At 32.4% G+C, this 20928-nt stretch overlaps 2 protein-coding genes across 3 annotated transcripts; one reads left to right on the top strand and one right to left on the bottom strand.

The window, feature by feature from the left end:
* Positions 1 to 537: 537 nt before the first annotated feature.
* On the bottom strand, positions 538 to 9048 carry LOC143545250 (SKP1-like protein 21). Its single transcript, XM_077037165.1, has 10 exons — positions 8901 to 9048; positions 6826 to 6908; positions 6179 to 6400; positions 4908 to 5099; positions 4709 to 4819; positions 4552 to 4630; positions 3873 to 3997; positions 3599 to 3783; positions 2436 to 2569; positions 538 to 739 (listed from the first exon to the last, which is right to left on the bottom strand). The coding sequence occupies exons 2-10, from the start codon at positions 6853 to 6855 to the stop codon at positions 708 to 710; spliced, it is 1110 nt and encodes a 369-aa protein (XP_076893280.1). The 5' UTR covers positions 6856 to 6908; positions 8901 to 9048; the 3' UTR covers positions 538 to 707.
* Positions 9049 to 15728: 6680 nt separating this feature from the next.
* LOC143545280 (ascorbate transporter, chloroplastic-like) lies at positions 15729 to 20697 on the top strand. 2 transcript variants are annotated; one of them, XM_077037196.1, is made up of 12 exons: positions 15729 to 15925; positions 17464 to 17623; positions 17654 to 17975; positions 18088 to 18195; positions 18624 to 18779; positions 18855 to 19070; positions 19159 to 19368; positions 19446 to 19583; positions 19675 to 19776; positions 19894 to 19959; positions 20046 to 20130; positions 20220 to 20697. In XM_077037196.1, exons 1-12 carry the CDS (start codon positions 15883 to 15885, stop codon positions 20315 to 20317), a joined length of 1704 nt encoding a protein of 567 aa, XP_076893311.1. In that variant the 5' UTR covers positions 15729 to 15882; the 3' UTR covers positions 20318 to 20697. The 2 variants fall into 2 exon arrangements, with proteins under 2 accessions (XP_076893311.1, XP_076893310.1); XM_077037195.1 differs by having other exon boundaries at positions 17464 to 17975; positions 20220 to 20696.
* The last annotated feature ends 231 nt before the right edge of the window (positions 20698 to 20928 follow it).

Raw genomic sequence — 20928 nt, 5'->3', positions numbered from 1 at the left:
TGTATAATTTTAAGTTTTATACACACACGTTTTATACATAATTTCTAATTTTATACATACACAAACACATTTTGGATGGGAATCGGCTACAATTTCACTTAAAACCCACTTATTTTTGCTGGAATTTTACGGGAAACCGCTCATTTGACCGGAATCTCACTGGAAACCGCCAATTTTGGTCAAAATCTCATCAGACTAAGCCGATTAAGTCCAATTAATCCTGATTTTGGCAGGTTTTGACCATTGACTGATTAGCTCAAAATTAATAAGTTAACCGAGGATTAATCAGCGCCTAGTCGAGGTTTTTACAACATTGGTTACATCTAGAGGTGTAACATATGTGGATCAGGTAAAATGTCAAAACATATACGTTCTTAGTACCCGTCGGAAACGGGTTAGATTAATGTTTATTCTTTGATGTACTTTTAGCAAAGTACAAGCCCCCCCCCCCCTTTTTTTTTCTTTTTAGCTTTTTAAGCATTAGTAGCTATTACAAAGTACAACTTTAATTATCATCCAACTAAAATAAAAAATAGTTAAATAAAACCAAGTAAAAAAACATATCAAAATTGCATCATTTTGGGTTTAACAGACTAACATAAGGGAAAAAAGAAACATAATTTAGATGGTTTACAGTTGAGAATCCATGCATATAATTTCTATTCTCTTTCGGAAAGTCAAAAACTGAGTCCGGGTCATTTTAAACATCACTTCTCATGCTTCTCCAGCCCTGATGCATCTGTCCATTACAAAAGACACTTATGTTAGCAAATGATCACAACCCGTTTGACTCGTTTCCCTCTATAGCCTAACTCATTTAGCCCGTTAACAATATGACATAACAAATCTATTCAGGTAATGCACTAGAATAAGAAATATTTTATTATTTATTTTTCTATGCTAAAATATACGCCAATATGTAACTTGTATCCGACACTCAAACGTGTTACATTCCAGTAGCAAATGCGTTACTTTACAAATATACCCTTAAAATAGTGTGATGGATAAGCATGGTATTCCATTCTATTCACAAGTTGCATAGCATCTACAACCCTACGAGTAGGGCTGTTCACGAGCCGAGCCGAACCGAGCGAAGGCTTGCTCGTTGTTTGGCTCGTTTACAACCGAACCGAACCGAACCGAACGGCTGAAATTCGAACCGAGCGAAAACCGAAACAAGCCAAAATCGAATCGAGTATTTTTCGAACGAACGTCGAGCGATTTCGAGCATTATTTATTTCTTTTTCATTTTAAAATTTTCAATAAAAAACAAATTTGAAGGTTGTAAATATATATATTTTATAAATAAATTAGTAGTTTCTAGACAAACGTGTAATATATTGTAATTTTTTATTAAAAAATAAGTTTGGATTGAGATATAATGATCAATTAAACAAACTTCTAATATTCTAAAAACTTGAATTGAATAAATAAAACTATAAAATTGACGGAATATGAAAAATGTAAAGGGGTAAAAATAATTGTAAGCTTATATTTATGTGTTTTGTCTATAAATTTATATATTTGTTCATATATAATTATATATAAAATCAATTAAAAATATTCGAGCCGAACCGAACCGAGCAGACCTTTGCTCGTTGCTTGGCTCGTTTACAAACCGAACCGAGCAAAGCGGCTCGTTTTCAATCGAGCGTAAAAACGAGCGAGCATTTTTTGAGCAATTTCCAAGCGAGCGGCGAGCGAGTTCGAGCGACAAGCGGTTTGAACGGCCCTACCTACGAGAATTTTGTCATCCCACCAATCTAAGGGTAAAACAAGAATAACCAAATACTGCCTCCGTCCCATTAAAAGTGGACATTTGTAATTTATTAGCAATTTCCAAGTTTACCATTAAGCACACACAACTAGCATTAATAAACAATACTGATGGATCCAATTTCCAAGGGCATTATTGTCATTTGATAAGCAAAAAAAGTAATCATTCAATCTACCTTAAACTTTGTGTTTTTCAAACCATGACACTTTTAATGGGACGGAGGGAGTAACAGACTATTTAGCTTAAACACAAAAACATGAATAATTGACCTTTTGCATAAGATTTAAGAAAAATTAACTCGTCCAGTCCGTTTACAAAAAACCAAAAACAACGTCCATAGAAAAGACAAATATTTCACTTTTTTGCTTTTAAGTTTTATAAAAACTTGGTGTGTTAAGAGCAAATTATATAATTTCTAAACTATTATAATGTTCCTAATACAACAATTTAGAAGGTTATACACATCAAGTATATACTTTGAGCGCCTTTTGACATGTTTTCACTATTCACGCATTTTGTTAAAGCTAATTTTTATATGACCTTTTAGATGCGATAACTCAAATCGACCCATGCATAAGTAAATGAAAATAAACTATCACCTCTAACGGGAAAAAAAAGCAGAAAAATAAATTGGTGAAGATTAAGAAAGTATACATACTTGAAAGTTTCGTTGAGCAACCATTTCCATTAATAGAATATAAACTCGGTCTTCTTTCTTGACCTAGTGATAGAAGTTCTTGCACTCTTTCTGGCCAATCAGAATTCAACCTTCTAGCAAAGTCCTCTACTTCCCTGATAAACGAATCAAATCAAAACACACACATATAATATATATATATATATACAGGGTTGGTATCCTTTAAGAACTCTAAAAAAATTAAGAACATTTAGGAACCCTAAACAATCAAACATTTTTTTAATTTTTTTTATATACTAACATTATTTAAGAGTAGTTTTATCATATTTTATATAAAAAATTTTGATTACATATACTTATTAATTACAAGTTTACATATGTGTAAAATTTATGTACTACCAAATTTACATAGGTGTAAAACAAAACATAGATATGTATAAAAACTAATTTTCAAAATTGTAATTGTAAATATAGATATACAAAATGATGAAACTACACTCACATAACATTAACATACAAATTTTTTTATAAAAAACATTAGGTTTCAATGGTTCCTTTAAGTTCTTAAATAATTTAACAGTTCTGTAATGACACTCATCCTATATATATAAATATATATATATATATATAGGATTAAGATCATGTGAGAACCATTTTGAAATTGAGAACTTTGAGAACCATTTTGGACCACAAAAAAATTCTTTTTAAAATAACTAAATAAAAAATTATAAAACAAAAAAAACACGAAAATAAAAAAAGTAAAAAACCAATTTTTTTTATTTTTCATCCTGGTTTCGTAAAAAAAATAAAAGAAAATCATTTAAAAATATATCGATTTAACAAAATTATACATATATGTATAATATGTATTTTTTAATTTTATACAAGTTATATTTTTTAATTTTATACAGTTAAGATAAATGATAACGTACATATGTGTACATTATGTAAACCGAGATTAAATAAAAATATACATGTGTATAATTAGGGTTTTTTTAATGAAACCGGGATGAAAATTTTTTTTTTGGTTTGTTTACTTTTTAAAAATTTACATTTTTTTTTTGTTTTATATTTTTAAGGGGTTTTTTTGTGGCCCAAAATGGTTCACAAAGTTCTCAATTTCAAAAAGTTCTTTTAGGATTTTCACCCTATATATATATATATTACATGTATGCAATTTGTACCTGTCAATTTGCTCTTTAATTTCAGGATCTATGCCATCTCCTATGTCGCAATCATCAAAATCATCATCAAGAGCAAATCTATCGTCTTCGGAATCTTGCAACTTCAAAAGCTCGCTGATATTCGGTAGACAATGACCACCTTTGACCCTATCATCACGGCCCACAGAACTAATACCATTTGATTCCTGAAACAAGTGGCAAATATCTAAACTATTAATAAACGTGTTCATATCACGTATGACTTTTAACATTGCAAATAAGGGTTATTATGAACCTTGGCACCATTGTTTAGAGAAGAAGAGGTGTTTGAGTCTGTGCATACAGGAGGCGCGTTCTTTTGTTGGTCCTTTCTTCTACGGTTTTTCTTTTTGTTCTTCGCTGTTTTTACTTCCTTAGAATCTGCAACAAAGAGTTAGTAATCATATTAATGAACACATATATGTGTATATGTGTGTGCAACAAAGAATTTCAGTTAATTTGTCAGGGGGTTTTTATATGAACGAGGACAGCGGCGAAAACATTTTAGTTTTTTACTTTTTTCGTTTTTTATTTATACTTTGAGTTATGATTATTTATTGTTTTTTTTTTGAACTTTTTTGGGGGGTTTTAATCTTAATAAAAACTCTCAAAAAAAAATCAAAAATATTCATAAAAAATCATAACTCAAAATATAAAACAAAAACAAAAAAAGTAAAAAAAAAACTAAAATGTTTCGTCCATTGTCCTCGTTTCACCAAAAAAAAAAGACCCGAAACCCGTTTGGACCCTTTCCGACCCGAACCCATTCTGGCCCAGACCCGTTCTGACCCAAACCTGTTGACCCTAACCATTTCTGACCCGAACCAAAACAACCTAATTTTAGTTGACCCATTCCGACCCATGACCCGTTTCGATCCAACCCAACCCATTTGCCACCCCTATGTGTGTGTGATACATATATGCGCTAAAAGTACCTCCATTTTCTCCATTAATAAATGACAAGAGTTCATCAACCGAACGATCATCTACATGCTCTGCTTCAACTTCAATGTTCTGAAGATCCAAATATCATCAAATCCAAAAATCACATGTGACAAAATGTGAAAACAGGTATTTTGGTACTGAAATTACCTTGAGTTTCTCTTTTTCTTTTAATTCTTTCCTCTTTCTTGCATAAAGTCTATTCAGCAATCGTATACGCGGGTCATCAGTTATATTTTTTAAAGGCTCCAACTTTTCTTCCTGCAGCAGTTAAAATATACATTATTACTAAATGAAAGTAAAGCATAAAAATAATATATATATATATATATATGAAAGCATAAAACACCTCTGTTAGATCATCAGGTATGTGAAAAGTTTCACGGATTTCTTCGGGAGTTTTCCCTTCAATCATTCTTGCAAGTGCCCTACTGGTAAGATCAACTAACGGCTTTAATTGCAAACTGTCAGCAGCAGAAGTTAACTCACACAACCTATTTGTGTCCATACGTATAAATTTTTCGTCAAATGACTTCCGCTCCTATATAGAAAACCAAGTTTTTTTTCATTAATCAAGAAAAATTTTATATAGAATCACTATGTTAACTTTTCATGAATTTCTACAAGATATGAATAAGTTGGTCATTATCTTAATAAAAAACTAGGTAATACTCGCCGCGTTGCGGCAACGCAACGACACAAACTCGGTCAATATCGATTAAGTTCGTTATGACACCGACACTAAATCAACCGGATAAATCTCTAAACGCCCAAAACGGTATCGACAAATATACAAATTATGATCAAAATGACACGAATCGGCGCAAACTCAGTCGGCGTCAACTAAGTTCGTTACAAAACAGACACAAAATCAATCGGATAAATCTGTAAACATCCAAAACGGGAACGACAAATGTACAACTTATGATCAAAATTACACGTATTTGGTCGGTATCAGTAGATTTATTACGGTACTGACATTAAACTTAAAAGTAAGTTTGTAAACCCCCATAATAGTGGTAGCACTCGTAGAGCTAAAAATACAAAAAAAAAACATATTTAAAAACGATGTTTATTCGATGGTTAAAACCAGGGTGTTGATAAAACTCGGACATTGGCTAACAATACAAAATAATAAGATATTGAAAACGCTGTTTATTTGATGGATAAAACCATGGTGTTGATAAAACTTGGACAATGCGGCGTCTAGTCGAAGTGAATTCGACCGGTATTAGATATGTTTGTTATGGTTCCAGAAATACACCCAAATAACAAATTCGTCAAACTAAAATATTAAAAACAGAAAAAAAAAAACATAAAGTAATCAAAAATATAAATCATAATAGAAGAAGAAGAAAAATCTCGGTATCAAGCTTCGAACTTGGGTTTCAAATTTGGTATCAAGCCCAAACGAACATTATAACAACCACTAGGCCACACAAACACAATTGATTAAAAAATCACCATAAGAAACTAATCAAAGAGTACATAAACTTTATGTTGCACCAACAGGTTGATTTTTATCTATAGTATATAATTTTGTAATCATAAACAGTATACAAACTTTAATGAAATGAGAAACTGATTTTATATAAAGAAGTTAGTCATTTTGATGCATACCTTGTTAGAGCGCCCTGGGACTTGATGGAACCGACAATAATCAAGAATTAAACTTAATGTAACGGGATTGACTCGTGCTGGAAGAGAAATTGGATATGTTTTTGAAGAACCCATGCCAGCATGTATCTCATGACATATAAAAGGACAAAATATGGCAACTTCTTGTTCCACTTGTTGGATCGATCCGTCAGCAGTTTGAAGCCATATATATGACTTCATCATCTGAAACAAGGCATCAGAATATAATCACGATTTTGATGCTTTCATGGTTCACAAGAGTGATTTATGTATTCAAAAACTGCATTGACTGTTTGATTTTAACAAAGTTGCGGATTGAAACCACATAAATATTTTTTCCTGCCTTAAATATTTACAAAATACTTATGTTTTTAATTAGCTAGTATCCCACCGTCGTGAAAATAATATATAAATGTAAGATTATAAAAAATAATAATAATATTGTCAAAATGCCAGCCTTGTTATAAATTGTTATCCAAGAGACATCACCACACTTAAGCGTTATTAAATACAATAACTTTAATCAACTGATGTCAAAAGTATCTTTGCAGCTCCTTATACACATAACAAGTCTATAACCTGTGCTAATAAAAGAACAAAAAAATCAAGAAGAAAAGTGAATACAATACCTCGGGTTTAATCACGTCAGGTTCTGACATTATGCCAGGATGATAAATACTTAAAACAGATGTTGTGCTGGTAAATTAAAAGCCTGTAATCAAATTTTAAGCAACAAATATTAGTGATCTTTAAATATTAACAAACCTTCTGCAACATAACACCATTACTCTAAATTAAATGAAAATATCGCCAAGAACTTTTCGCAAACACAAATTAAACTAGCAAATCAGTAAACTCATTAAAGAAATGCATCCCTGTAGATATATGTTTACACGATTCTCATTGTTAAATATATGCATCATAATATATATTCTTTTTTGCACTTATATTTCCACAATTCTCATTCATTCTTCAAAAGCAGCATTTTTTGGCCATTTTGCAAAAACAACAGTTAGCTTGAATATATCTAAGAATATAAGTCTGTATTTTAAAACCGGTTTATAATTCTTTGCAGACATGCAAATTTGTGTGGTAGCACAACCATGGCCAATTAAACATTACGCATGTTTACAACAAAAACTATCCAAAAACCATTTCTTTCCAATTAAATCATTAAGCATGAAAGTACTAACAAAAGCAATGCTAAAGAAATTGGCACAGATATTCCTTAAAATATAACATCAAAGTTTACAAGCTCACCCACCATAACCAAAAAAAAAATGCATTCTGCAATTTTTAAGTATTGGTAGCCTGCTAGCCATGTACCTTCAAATATTCATTTTGAAAACCGAGAAAACAAGTAACACTAAATAAACAAAATCAGCCAGGTTCGTTAAGATGCAAACCCATAAACAACGCCACTAGCATGTTTTCAGCTTTATAAAGATGTCTCTCTTAGTGCACAAATTTAAGTAAACTCTGCTTATTTTTATATAATTAACTCTAGCACTTAACCCTTACGTCTTGATTAATTATAGCAGCTAATCGAACAGATAATATCATAATATCATGACAATCAGACCAAATTTTAAAAAGAAATTTTTGTTTTCACATATTAACATATAAATAAAAACTACAAAGTTGACATACTTCACAAAAAAAATATAAACTTATTCATTAAGATGCAAAACCCTAAACATACACGACTAGCACATTTTCAACTCTATAAAAATGGACTTAGTGCACAAATCAGTACAAATTCTGATAATTTTAATAAGATTAACTGCAGCAACTAGATAAATAAAATCATTCAACACCCTTGCAAAACAGCAAAACCCTAACACTCAACCCGTATATCTGGATTAATCGAACAAATATTATCACAACAATAACACCAAAATCATTCACAATCTGTTCAAAACCCTATACCAAATTTTCCTTTAAAAAAATTCATCAACTATTAAGTAAAATCTATTCAAGCAAATTACTTTAAGCAATAATCAAACACCCACTAAATTACTCCAACAAATTCATCAATTTTGCAAAACCCTAACACTTTATAACAGCTACTCAAACAGATATTATCACACAACAATAACACCAAAATCATTCACAGTCTGTTCAAAACCCTACACCAGCTTTTTATTAAAAACAAAAAAAAAACATTTTTTTCTTCAAATATTGCAAATAAAATCTATTAAAGCTGATTACTTTAAACAATAAACAAACACCCAAAATTGTTCAAATCAAAACCCTAGACCATTTTTTTCTAAAAAATGAAAAAAAAAAATGATTGTTTTCATCAAATATTAACAAAAAATCTATTAAAGCTGATTACTTTAGGCAATAAACAAACACCCAAAATTATTCAAAATCTGTTCAAAACCCTACACCATTTTTTTCCTAAAAAAGAATAAAAATATGATTTTTTTTCATCAATTACTAAAAAAAAAACTATCAAAGCTAATTACTTTAAGCAAAATAAACAAAAACCAACTAAAATTACCCCAATTACCAACAAACCCACCAACCCAATTTCTCAAAACCCGAACCCGGTAACCCATCACCAAATTACAAATTAGGGTTTAATTATTCCACCAATTAACTAGCAAAAACTTGGGTTATATCTCAAATTCTCATACATTTGTGAAAACTGAAACGATTCAACAGTTTGGTGTATGTATGTATGTATGTATGTATGTACCTGAGTGAATAAGATCTGGTGGGTTTGATTTTCAAGAATTAGGGCTTTGGAAATTGGCGGGTGTTTAGATGAATCAATTAGCGGATAAGAAGACGATAGATAGATGTGTGAATTTGTGTGTGTGTGTGTTTGTTTTCGCTATGTGGTGAGACTCAACCTGTGTGTGTATGTGTATGTGTATGTGTATGTGTATGTGATTGATTGATTGATTGATTGATTATTATTATTATTATTCTTCATATTTAGGGATAGAAATGTGAGGGGTGTGTTTGTATGTAATGGTTAAGTTTGGGGTTTTAATTGTAAGTTTTGTGGTGTTTCGGAAGTTTGGCTTGTCCCCCTTTAACATTTCAATCATGTCATTTTTTTACCTTTTTGTTGTAACCTTATGTTATCGACTCGTAGGGTTGTTCACGAGCCAAGACAATGCGGGTTCGAGCTCAAGCTTGAATGAGACGGTTTGGCTAGGCTCGAGCCATGACACGAGCCGAGCTTGGGTCGAGTTATTTCAAATTAAGTTTCTTTAGCTGGTTTTGTTTAGGATTTTGTTGATTGAGCTACGAACTCTGGGATTTTGAACAAACTTATCGACTTGGTATGTAAATGAGTTGATGGGCTAGGTTCAGTTTGTAAACAAGACAAGCACGAGCACAAGTATGCTCGGTTTGGGTATATAATATACACACATAATTTTTTTAACTTTTTTAAAAGTATGCTCACCCCGTCAATCTGATAGTTTCATTTGTTGGCTTCATAATTTGTAAGCTACTAATTGTTTTTGTTTTTAGGTGCATTATATGAAACTTTAAACTTGTTTTGTATATAAACTTTTAAAGTATGTTTTTGCATTGTTCTTTCATTAAAAACATCCAAAAAATGTTTAATCAAAAAATAAGTAAAGTTAGGAAACTAAAAATGTTCGTTCAATTTATTGTCTCGATTCAGTTTATAAACAAGTCAAGCACGAGCATGCCCAACCTCGGATCAGTTTGACTCATGAACATGCCTCGTCTGAATTGATGTATAAAATTGTGTTTTTTTACCGTGTGTGATTATATTTATAACTATATATCACCGGCAATATTATAAATGTTGGTAAATATTAAAGTATGATGGTATTGTAACCTATAAAGGTTGTTTGGTTTGCTTGGTGCTATTAAGAGAATAGATGCATTGAATAAACTTTGAATCCGAAAATTAATTGAATTTAACTTATGAAAACAAACAACTGCAAATATAGTTAAAAGGTGTATCGTAACAATTAATTTATTGTTTTACGTTTAAACATTAATTAAATATACGGTAAATTCGATACAAATAAGTAAATAGTTTATTGTTATAGATATAGACATATAGTTATACTTTATATTGAAAATAATAACACTAATAATAAAGAAGATTCTCAATTTGTTGAAATTTTAGTATATTTACTATTAATTTAAAGATATTAATAGATAATTAAATACTTTATTAGCAAAAGTATTAATATTAATATTAAATCAGTGTTAGTAAACAGCAAAATAATATAATACAAAATAATATAATATAATTTAATATAAAATATTACAATGTAATATAATATGATATCATATACAATATTTCTTTTGACACGAAGTAGATGGGCACGTCACAAAAAGAAAGTCACAAAGAAAACATTTACAAATAGCCCAACCAATATTTTGTTTTCTCTGTTGTTTGCCCATGACTTAGGCCCACGAACATCTTGACCAGTATCTTTGAGTTTCATCAAAGTACTTTTTTTTATTTATCAACTATTCAACTCGTGTCTCGTGTTTTTAAGAATATTGTTCACACACTAAGTCATACATTCTGTCGAACCTATTAGGAAGTTTTTGGTCATTGTATTTGATTTCTTAATCGTTGTTATTGTCCTATTGAGCAGTTCAATGATCGTAATTCGTATAAATTCTTAGTATGCTTGTTGCAACGAGATATAGTGTTTGAGGTGATGCAGCGGAGCTTTCTAAGGGCCAGAAGAGACCCCCCCCCCCCTTTAACCTAGAAGTATAGCTGAGATATAAAGAAATATTTAGAGTTTGAACTTGCATATGTTTTTCCGGTCAAGGATGGTGGCAGAAATTTTCTTTACGAGATAAATAAAGAAGATGACTCTCATTTCAAGACACTTGTTCTTCTAAAACGTACTCTGGGATGATGGATCACTTCTTCACCTCACCCTATGAAATCTAGAACAACTATGTAATCTATAAATTGTGACACCTAAAAAATAGTATTACTAATAGATATGGATAACAACTTTGGTGTCGCAAGTGCCCTATTGGGCCACTTTGCGGCACCTTAGTGGTTGAAAAAAAAATTCTTTTTTTTTGTTTGTTTTGTTTTTTTTAGGTCCAATATCGTAACAAATATAACGTAAACCGACCGAATGATAATTTTGTTTTACTTTCGGTACCATAACAAACGTGAAGGAAACCAACCGAATTTGCATAAGCTCACTACATTTTGTTTTAGTTTCAATATCGTAACGAAAACCGACATAGTGCCAAATTTGTTTTGATTTAGTTATGATACGTAACAAAATGTGCCGAAGACCAACCAAATTTGTGTCGACTCACAGTCTCAACGACGGTGATTGTCAATGCTGGGGTTTTACCAACGCTCGACTTTAACCGACCGGAAACCCCATTGGGCCACCTCAAATTTTATATATATTTTTTTGTTTTAGTTTCAATACATAAGGCACGTAACCAAAATCGATCAATTTGCGTTGACCTACCGCATCAACATCTATGACTGACAAAGTTTGGGTTTTACCTACCTGCCCCGACGCAACGCGCTGGATGAACTACTGGTTTTATTATAAAACTAAAATTTATTTACGTTTCTTCAGTGATAACTAACTTATTGGTTTATCCTTTGATTCAGTTCATATTTACTTTTACATTTTTACTAAACCTTTTTCTACTTATCGTTTGATAAATATAATAAAATTAATAGTTAATATCGTTAAATATTAATCAAAGTATTGTTAATAGAAGATGGCAATGGTTGATTCATAAGAAAGGGTTTTCAACATATATTTCTATTTCTAAGTGTGAAAATAAAATCCAGTTCGGACCGCACGATCAAATTGAAAGATAAAATAATTTTAGATAAAAATATTTAAAATTAATTGAGTTAATTTAATTTAATTTATATTAATTGGTCCTTAAAAGGTTATAATTCTTATATAGCTATCCAAACAATTTTGTTTGTTATGGAATTCTTTGTATCATTGTTTGTGAAATTATAGTTCCATCTTATTCATGGTACGACATTCACAAATTGCATAGGTGGGTAGTATGTTAACATCGTATTAACTTTCCATATAAATAAATAATCAAGTAACCTCGATAAGAGTCTAATATACGTTTATGATACATGTTAAAATAAATGCATTAGGTTGTAAACGGCATGGTTTTTGGTGGTTAGTATGCTAACATCGTATTTATATTCAAACATTTATATGATTAGGTAACCTTAGCACAAATCTAACATGTTTTCTTTCCGTCCGTATGCGTAGGCATGATTACACCACGAAACATGTATGTTCTTATGATTAATTAGATGGATTCGAAGTTTAGAAGAATATTTTTTAGTTTTGGATATTATATATATGTCAAATGTCAAATATCATAAGAACATGGCAATCAATCAATGTATGTATAAGCTGGCTTAACCCGTAAATAGATTTATATAAATATGTTTTATAACTGATTTATATCCTAAGTTTGACTCATAAAACATTATAAGCTCATAAGGCTTGTAAAGGCTCAACGTTTTGACTTACTAGTCAAACTCTTTTTCTAAAGCTCGAGCTCAGCTAACTTATTCATTACTTACTATGTTAATTAATTTATATAAATATTAATTATTTTTATACATTTTGAGAAAACCTTAAACGAGCCTAAGCTCGGCTAGAGCTCGAGTGCAGTACAACTTAAATGATCTAAAATTCTACTCGAGCGTTCGACTGTGGAGTTTGAAACTAACATATAGAAGTAAAAAATGTTACAACCTTAAGAATTCACAAGGCTCACTAAGAGTTGACGAGCCTAAACGATCTTCCCATACAATACTTGAGCTAAAGTACATTATGTAATTGATCAAATATTGTGAGGCATGGTACTTATAACTTATATGTATTTTTGGTGCATTATTATTACATCATTAACATGTGTATTTGTTTCTCAAAGTACACATATCTGTTTAGCAGTACATTTAGGTGGTGGTTGGATATATATATATTAAAGTACATGATTGTTTTTAATACCTCTGCAAAGATTTAACTATTTAAGTCTTACTAGTTAGTAGTTACTAACCAAATTGATCTTTCACGATGGTCGTCTAGCGCAGTGGCCCGACCCGTTAAATGCTTTGATCACTTACATCTGGCTGCCATTCGGGTTCATTTTATACCTTATCCGTGTTTACTCAAATCTCCCGTTACCTGAACGTATTGTACGGTATACATATGGCATGCTTGGAATAAAGCTCGTGATCCGTGGGACCCACCACCCGCCCCGATAAGTGATAGGATTGTTCCGTTTGTTAAGTGATAGGATTGTCCCGGTTGCTATGAACATTAAACAAAATATGTTTTATGGGACCCGTATTTTTTTTATGAGATTACGTTTTTAGAGCGTTTGACCAAGGAAATGACGGTTAACTGTGGCGAGAAGTCGTCGATCAAAATCCTATTAATAGATACGAACACATTCCAACCAATTCCCAAAAAATATAAATTTGTATCAAATTTGAACTAGTAACTAATCCCAACATGGAAGTACTGAAAAAACTCATATAAGTAAAAAAATCTCAAGTATCCGTGATCGAGGTAGCGAATCATGGGCAGAAAATGTTATGTGATGTTTTAGGATTTGAATGCACTAATTTGACTAGGAAAGACTTGGTGAAAGTGGAGTCAATGTATGGCAAGAAGTCAATGTGATTCAATTTATAGTCAAGTAGATTGGTGGTGGTTGATAGAGTAAGTTTTTATGGACTAGCTTTTGATGGGTATGATGCCCCATAGCTTGTCACATGTTTTTATTTTCATGTTATATTTATAACATATTTATGAAATACATATCAAAGTTATTTACTTTTATCATGTTTTGTAAAAAAAAATAAAAAATTTATTAGATTTTAATAATCCCTACTGAATGGTATTAGACTATTAGCCAATAATAATCTATATTCATTTTATCACCACCAGCGGTCCCAAATTTAATAAATTGGCCCCGTTTAAAAAGACTTAACGACGTTATACATTTTTCTGAATTTCAAACTAATGTTTTAGGGCTTTTGACCGGAAGGAGGATACAAATCGATTGATGTAAAACTTAGCTTGAAACGGTGATCCAAACAACTTGATTTTTATTAATTATAAGTTTGAACACTTGGATTGTAAGTGTAAATAATGTTTTATCGAGCAAACCTAACAATAATAAAGCTTTAAAAATCTATAAATAATTCTAGATATTTAACTATCATGAATACAAACCACCCACCAGTCCACCACACATATATACTGACATATACATACATGTTTGATAAATGGTAAACATTATATAAAAAGCCAATGTCACATGATACATCTGCGAACGTCAACTAAAATGAATTTTTATGGCCATAGTTCAACAAATGGAATATCCGTTTATTCACAATACCTAAACTACCCTTTACTTCATATCTATATCAAACCAATAATCCGTAGGGTCCAAACGAGCTGAGCTGCTCGAGCACGAATTGATAAAAGTTCCAAACAAGCTGTGTTTTTTCGAAGGCCCGAGCCTCAAATAAAGCTTGTTTAACTATAAAGTCTGGGCTCGAGCCTCGTGTGTAAAGCTCGTTTAGGTTCGTCGAGCCTTAACAAGCCTCAGATATTTTTAAATTTTACAGTTTCCGAACATCTATGTTTTAAATTCAAACTACACAACCGAGCTCGAGCTTAGGATACCTAAGGTCTTTTAACCAAAATATATAAAGTTAATTAAAAACATTCATAATTTAAGTAATAAATAAAAAAATGAGCCGAACCTGGGTTTGAAAAACAATTCACGAGCTCGAGTAAGTCAAAACGAGTCGAGCACGGGCCTACTTAAGCCCAGACTTGTTACAAACTCGACAAACATGTCGTTACACCACAAATCAAAGGTACTACACAAGCTAAAATCGAGCTTTGGATATTTAAGGCATTTTATCTCAAAATATATAATTTAAATTAATTAATGAATACTCTCTCCGTCCCGTTAAAAGTGTCATGGTAATGTAGATCGTATGATTATTTTTTTGCTTACCAAATGACAATAATGCCCTTGAAAATTGTGTCCATCAATACTGTTTATTGTGTGTGTTTAAGGGTAAACTTGGAAATTGGTTAATAAATTTTGAAAGTGGACATTTGCGATGAAACAAATAAAAAATGAAAAATAAACAAGTTGAGACTGAGTTTGGAAAAACAATTCCGAGCCAAGTTTGTGTTTTTGAGAAAGAGCTTGAGCTGAAGCTTTAATAAGTTAAAACAAGCCGAGTTCGGTGGTTAGAAAGTGGAGGTAAATGGGTAAAAATCTATTACTTACGTCGTTAGATCCAAGGGGAAGCGTAGACCAAAATAATTCAACCGTTAAAATAAGAGGCCACGTTTCAGTCCCATAGCCACTTTTTAATATCCTCAATGACAAGTTTCAAATATCACAGAAAATAATAATAATATTAATATTATTATTATTATTATTATTATTATTATTATTATTATTATTATTATTCTTTCTTCTTAATAATAATAATAATAATAATAAAAATAAAAATGAAAGAACAGTTATTAGCTTATTCGTCTGAATAACAACTACAACTTCTCGACGGTTTATCCACTTGTTCGAGATAGAGTGAATATTATGCTGTAATTGAGTGAAATTATTGCAATTACGGCTTTGTGTGGATAATTATTCGCTAAATTATGGCAATCGGAGCGGTTATTTCTCACCGCAACTTCACCTCTGGTAATAATAATGATAATAATATTATTGACGAATGCAGTTTTTGTTATTAGTTTGTGTATGCATGTGTAGCATTTCGATATTTGTTGTTAGGTTTAGCTATACACTGTAAGATTCGGTTATTAGCCTAACTAATCGGTTATTCGGTTCCGTTTATTCGGTTAGTTTTTCGGTTTTTGGTTTGGTTAATAACTATAATCAAATTTGAGCTGAATTTGCTTAGAAATAAATACACGAAATGAAATGAAGATATAAATACAAGACATGGAGATGTATGAATATATGCATGAAATGGAGGTATAAAAACTAGAATTATATGAAAATATGGTTCCGTTACACAAAATAACTGATAACCGATTTTCAGTTAAACTGTCGTTCGGTTAATTTCGGTTTTTTGGTTCGGTTCGGTTATTTTCGGTTACAAAAAATAACGATAAATGATTTTCGGTTAATTCGGGTTTTGTCTAGTTTCGGTTTCGTTGGTTTTTCGGTTCGGTTCAGTTATTTTCGGTTACAAAAAATAACGATAACTGATTTTCGGTTAATTTGGCTTTCGGTTTCATCGGTTTTTCTGTTTGGTTCGGTTTTTTTCGGTTACAAAAATAACCGATTTTCGGTTAACTTTGGTTTCGCCGGTTTTCGGTTCGGTAAACTGTTCGGTTATTGCTCACCTATACTTTCTGAATCATACGATTTGTGCCAGATTACATATGTATCAGTCATCAATTGAGGCTGTTTGTGTGCATATCCAACATTTCCTGCTGTTATTATGTTGCTTTGATTTGTGAATTTTTGTTAGATTTTATGCTTTTAATTGTGGTTGAATTAGGGATTCAGGTTTAGCATTTAGTCTTCATGTGTAAACATAGTGGATGCATGCTATGTATAGGGCTGTAAGCGAACCGATCAGAATGAAGACGTGCTCATGTTCGTTCGTTAAGCTTTTATAGGACGGTTCACGGATACAGAAGTTTCTTGTCTGTGTGCATTCATTAAGGAAATGAACATGATCATGTTTGTTCCTGTCTGTTCGTTAACTTTCCAAACGAACGTAAATGAACATATAATAAATTGAAAAATATAAAACAACACTGTTAATCCCAAACATTAGCCATAACCATTCAAAAGAATCATAATCATTACTATTAAAAAAGGTGTGAAAGGTCTAAGTTCCACAAGTTCAATTGTTAGGAAAATAAGCTATAAAATATAAAAAGCCTTTAATCAACGAACATGAATGAACATAAACGAACAGACATTAACAAGCGCTTTACCGAACATCAATGAACAAAGAGGACCTTTGTTCATGTTCGCTCATTTAATTAATTAAACAGAATATACTGTTCCTGTTTATCCGAATATTAAACGAACAAACTTCTCGCCAAATGGTTCGCTGAACGTTCGGTTCGTTTACAGCCCTAATGCTATGTTTGTCATAATTGTACATTTAAGCTTCTGGCACTTGAATTGTAACTCACTGAACAAACTCATTCATAATCATCAGAAGGCTATGCTAATCGTTTGATAATAACTTGTTTCAGGCAAAACGTATCAACCTGAACAAGCTACAGCACACCAGCGATCAGAAAATATATATAACTTAAAGAAGATCTACTTTGTATCTGGATACTGGAATACCATGTCTTCTAATGGTCTTGATCCTGTTACTGGTAACATGTTGAGATGCAGAGCAATGTTAGTATCTAATGGAGAAAACAGAAAGTTTCAAATCACGAATCATAAACAAAGATCAAGAGGAACATGCAGATGTTTTGTCTCTTTGCCTTCCGAGAGCTGCAACTGGATTAAACCGGTACCGTTTAATAGGCAAACTCTGCAGCCACGTCATACTAGTATTAATAGAATTCGGGCCGACTATAAGTCTGAGGAGTATGACGTGACAGGAGCAGATTTGGGCTCACTTGTATCATCAGAAGGTGGAGCTGAGGCGGTTCTGGTTGGAGAAACAAAGCCCTGGTGGGAGGAGTTTCCAAAGCGTTTCGTGATTGTACTTCTTTGTTTTTCGGCATTTCTGCTATGCAACATGGACCGTGTGAGTTGTTTATGTTAATCTTCGTATCTGAATACTAATTCATAGTATATGCTTTAACTTTTTTTTCTTTAATTATAAATATTTATTACTGTTTATGTCTACAATACTTCAGGTGAATATGAGCATAGCAATACTGCCCATGTCAAAGGAGTTTAATTGGAACAGTGCTACAGTTGGTTTAATTCAATCGTCTTTCTTCTGGGGCTATTTACTCACCCAGGTTGGTTTTAATCTTTTTTGATAGTTATCTAAATGGTTTTAATCCTTTATGAGAGCTAAAGCTAATAGATCATGAATTGATTCGAATTTTTGGATCGTCATATCATAATCTTTCATGACAAGTTTTGTTCATTGGGATCTTAGTACTATTATGTTATTTCACCAATGAGTTTCATATATGCTGCATTATCCTAACTAGTTTGGGATAAGTCGTTGTTCTATAAGGTAGACGGATATTCCTAAATTCTGGAAGTTTTTTCTAAGTAGTTTACTAGTTTATTAGATGTTTTAACATTTGAGCAAGAAATCTCATGTTCTTTTCATCACTTAATATGAGCAACTATGTTTGCAATTGCACTTATATAATTTCATACCTTTGTTTATAAAAGTGATAACATTTATTTTCTTTGCATGTTTTTTGGGTAGTAGATTGTTGGTGGTATATGGGCAGACAAAATTGGTGGTAAAAAAGTGCTCGGTTTTGGAGTTATCTGGTGGTCGATTGCAACCGTTTTGACACCTATTGCTGCCAAAATAGGACTTCCTTTCTTACTCCTTATGCGTGCTTTCATGGGGATCGGCGAGGTTCGTATCTAATTTTGCCACAACCTCTTAACTAAATTATTGCTTAAATGAGGCCGAGCTGTCTTTTTGTGACAGGGTGTGGCTATGCCTGCTATGAATAACATGCTTAGCAAGTGGATTCCCGTCTCAGAGAGAAGTAGGTCACTAGCACTGGTATACAGTGGAATGTATCTAGGATCCGTGATAGGCTTAGCCTTTTCGCCTATCTTGATCCAGAAGTTTGCATGGCCATCTGTCTTTTACTCATTCGGTTCCCTCGGAAGTTTATGGTTTGCTTTTTGGATAAGCAAAGTAAGCTTATTACTTTTTTTAATGATTTTTTCTCATCAATTGTTAATTCCATGATGGACTTTTGACTTTGACTTTGACTTTCTTTTAGGCTCATAGCTCCCCGAATGAGGATCCCGAGCTTAGTTCCGAGGAAAAGAAGTATATTTTGGGTGGTAGCATTTCAAAGGAACCGGTCACCGAAATTCCATGGAAACTTATATTATCAAAGGCGCCAGTTTGGGCTCTCATCGTGTCCCACTTTTGCCATAATTGGGGAACATTTATTCTTTTAACATGGATGCCTACATACTATAACCAGGTATTATAAATTATAAAACACGCATAAATATCGTTCTCGATCTAAGATAAGTAAATTTGGTTGTTTTTCTTTTTCAGGTGTTGAAGTTTAACCTTACTGAATCTGGACTATTATGCGTACTGCCATGGTTGACTATGGCGGTCTTTGCCAACATAGGCGGTTGGATTGCAGACACACTTGTTAGCAAAGGTCTATCAATCACTACTGTTCGTAAGGTAACCATTAACCAACCATACTTGTTTGTACAAATGTATTAACAACAGAAATACCCTCCTTAGATGAATACTGGAACTTTGAATCTTGCAGATTATGCAATCGATTGGATTCTTGGGCCCCGCTTTCTTTCTTACTCAGCTGAGTCGTGTCAAGACGCCTGCTATGGCAGTACTTTGTATGGCTTGCAGTCAGGTCTAGCTTAACTTAACCATTCATCTGGAGCTGTAAAATGACAAAAATAACCTTGATAATAAATGCTTTCGTAGCCGACAGTTGCATTCATACGACTGTGTCCATTTTTGTTTACAGGGATCTGATGCATTCTCACAGTCTGGCTTGTACTCCAACCATCAAGACATTGGACCCCGTTACGCGGTTTGTACTTTTGACTTTTCTAGCTTATTATTCATTTTGTTTACTTTTGGTATATTTTTAACTTTTTTTTTTACTTTGTACGCTAGGGAGTGTTGTTAGGGCTATCAAACACAGCAGGAGTTCTTGCGGGAGTCTTCGGTACAGCTGCAACCGGTTATATACTCCAAAATGGTAACATTACAAAGTTTTAAGTAAATACTTTTGCTAATTACCGAAAAATAAACGATCATTACATATTAACGTCAACGCATATTTTGCAGGCTCATGGGATGATGTGTTCAAAGTGTCTGTTATCTTGTACATCGTTGGAACTCTTGTTTGGAACTTCTTTTCCACCGGTGAGAAAATTCTTGACTGAACGAGCCCATTAGAAAAAAAAATAGATAAATTAAGACGTAAAGCAGCTTTTTTTCAAACGGGCCCTAGCCCGAACCCCGGTAGGCTGCTCTCCAAATGGGTTAAGTGTTAACTCATGCCCGTAACTGGTTTCCACATTTAGCTTTTTGTTTCGTCTTCTATGGGATTATTCAGACCTCTCTGTTTTTAGCTTTTATTTATTTTTAGCTTGTTCGCAGATTACATGTCGCACCTATTATGTTGTATAATGTTGAGACAATAAATGTTTTGCATCGGATGCAACATGTCATGTAACAAGTTTCCTGAAACTAGTAGACACGTTGCGTATGTAGCTTTTGTTTAGTCGTATTCGTATAGGTGGATGTTTGTTCAACTATAAACCAACTTTTATAAACATTGAAAATACACTCGAATTATAGTTTAAGGTTTATAGTTTAAGATTTAGGAAAAAAAACATGTGGAATGTCCGACACGCGGTGGGTTATCCGACGTGACTTGGTGAGTTGGATAAAGAGATGGGGAGCCACAAGTAGCTAACGACGCATAGATAGATGATAGAGATTGTGATTTGTGAGAGGGAGAGGTGGGCCATGCCTTGGGCGCACGTTGCAG

This window comes from Bidens hawaiensis, unplaced genomic scaffold (genome assembly GCF_021521415.1).
Source record: "Bidens hawaiensis isolate Kalapana, Puna unplaced genomic scaffold, B.hawaiensis_p1.1 tig00013876_1, whole genome shotgun sequence".
Classification (NCBI taxonomy): Eukaryota; Viridiplantae; Streptophyta; class Magnoliopsida; order Asterales; family Asteraceae; genus Bidens; species Bidens hawaiensis.
Note: the sequence above shows the minus strand (reverse complement) of the source record. Positions and strands in the feature narration are given on the sequence as shown.